Here is a 2,262-nt window from a genome sequence, read left to right as displayed (position 1 = left end):
AGAACATAAAGAGTTCGAAATGATCATATCAGCCTCCCAAAATTCTTTATTAGCAATTTGAATAATTTACATATATTCCATATATATATATATATAAAGAATTGAAATGAGGGTGGTAATGTGGATACTTTATAAATGATTCTTGGTTTCTAGGATGCTGCAATTTCTGAAGACATTTCTGTTTCAAGAATCCAACTGATTTCCATGGATCTCTCTGCCAGGACCACTCTTCTCTTTACCATCTCATGCTGCCTGTGGAATATCGAAGCCCGAGAGTATACACTTGCTCTCAGTGTGCCAAATGGGGGTAACTGGGGTGACTGGGGCCAAAGTAGATTTTGCGAGAAAGGCTATGCTCATGGCTTCTCCCTGAAGGTAAAAGTTTATTTTTCAGATGCTCCCTTGCTTCTGAATATTCCTTTGAAATTAGTCCTTCAGCTTTTTATTATCTTTCAAGAAGAGCAATCAAGAAGTAATTGCATTGATGCTTAGTCCTCTTTGATTCTATAATTAAAAAAAGGCATTGAGTTTGGTCTGGAATATTGTGTGGAAGATCTAATCTTGCCCCAAGATTGATCCATTGTCCAATATTTATGGGTAAATGTTGAGATTTCTGAGAGTTGAAGTCTGAAAGACAGCAAGTAGAGAACAGCTGATCTAGAACTTTATCAGAGTCATATTTTCTTAGGTGGAAGAAAAGCAAGGGGTAGGTGATGATACAGCTCTGAATGGAATTCGCTTGTTCTGTACCGATGGCACAGTAATTGAGTCTAAAGTTGGAACGTGAGTAACTGACTTTGTGATCATATTTTATTTTCTTGTCATGAAGAATGGGAGAGGAGATGACTGGTACTTAGTTCACTGCTACCCAGCCCTGAAAGTCAACTTTGAATAATGACTCACCTCTTCACTTTTGGGGAATTAATTCATTCAAGGGTAATAAAAGAAGAGGTCTTCTTTTCAGGGGGAATAGTGCTTACAATATTGGAAGACAATTTGTGGAATGAGTAGCCCATGTTGTAATGGATTCTGAACATGACATGGATTAGGAGAAGTCTTGGGAAAGAGATAAATTATTCTTTATTCCATTTTTCCTAGGGGTTTATGCCAGCAGCCACAAGACCCCTTTCCTCCAATTACTTTTTCTACAATAGTCTAAAGAGTTTGTTTGAATGTCAAGTATTATTGACAGAATTACTTAATGAACTTTGATAACCAAATGTAAATTTTAACTTGATTCCAAGCCCAGGATTTTACCCATTATGCCTCAATCTCTTGGACTGATGTCAAGTGTTTTAATTTAGACACTTATCCATCTTTTTTGGTAGGTGGGGAACCTGGACCAAACAACAATACTGCTACACAGGCTACCTGATTTCTTTTTCTCTGAGAGTGGAACCACCACAAGGAGACGGTGATGATACAGCAGCTAACAACATCCAGTTCACCTGCAGTGATGGTGCTACCCTGATTGGCCTAGGCACAACATGGGGTGAATATGGCCCATGGAGCCAGCGCTGCGTCAGAGGCATATGTGGGATGAGAACAAGGGTGGAGGATTCACAGGGCATTGGTGATGACACAGCACTAAATGATGTGCATTTTTTCTGCTGTTAACAGTTGATACATGTTTTCTTATCTATCAATATTCTTTTGCTATGTATTGTTAAAGACTGTTAATTATAGTTAAATATTAACTTGAAAATAAAGAGTGTGTTTGGGCAAAACGTGGTCATGCAAGGTAACCACCCCCAGGTGTTACCTCTTCAGACAGTCCAGATTGGAGAGGGCTAAAGAAGGTAGCAGAAACCTCAAACATTGACTGTTTCCCTTCTCATGATACTGTAATATCATGTTTCTGATTGCTTGTATGCAAATAAAATTATGTTGCATCTTCAAAGTCATTGGTTTCCTTCAATGAGCCAGGTATGGACCACAATAATACATATGTATTTCTTTCAGTTTATTTATTCTTGAACTCTGCATTTCATTACAAAGAATACAGAAATATTAGAGAAAATAAACTATAACTAGGCCAGGATTGATTAAGAACCAAAGAGAATTGATGCTAAGAAGGTTTTTGATTTTTTTTATAAGATATTGAAGATGAGCTACAAGAGAGTTTTCTTCTTAGGTGAAGCCTACAAATAATCATTTAAACCAAATATCACAGAATGTGGCTTTTAAATCCGTGATATGCTGGCACTTAGAACAGCCAGGGGCTAATATGAAAAACACCATAAAAAAGCAAAGCAAGCCTGT

General features: G+C 37.4%; 1 protein-coding gene across 1 annotated transcript; it reads left to right on the top strand.

Annotated features, from left to right (window-relative positions):
• Nucleotides 1-204: 204 nt before the first annotated feature.
• LOC308668055 (vitelline membrane outer layer protein 1-like) lies at nt 205-1,617 on the top strand (the record flags this gene model as incomplete). Its single annotated transcript, XM_081327715.1, has 3 exons — nt 205-375; nt 689-783; nt 1,329-1,617. 3 exons carry the CDS (start codon nt 205-207, stop codon nt 1,615-1,617), a joined length of 555 nt encoding a protein of 184 aa, XP_081183841.1.
• Nucleotides 1,618-2,262: the final 645 nt, after the last annotated feature.

This window comes from Vipera berus, assembly GCF_964194415.1.
Source record: "Vipera berus genome assembly, chromosome: 4".
NCBI lineage: Eukaryota > Metazoa > Chordata > Lepidosauria > Squamata > Viperidae > Vipera > Vipera berus.
This window is presented reverse-complemented; position numbering and strand designations above follow the sequence as displayed.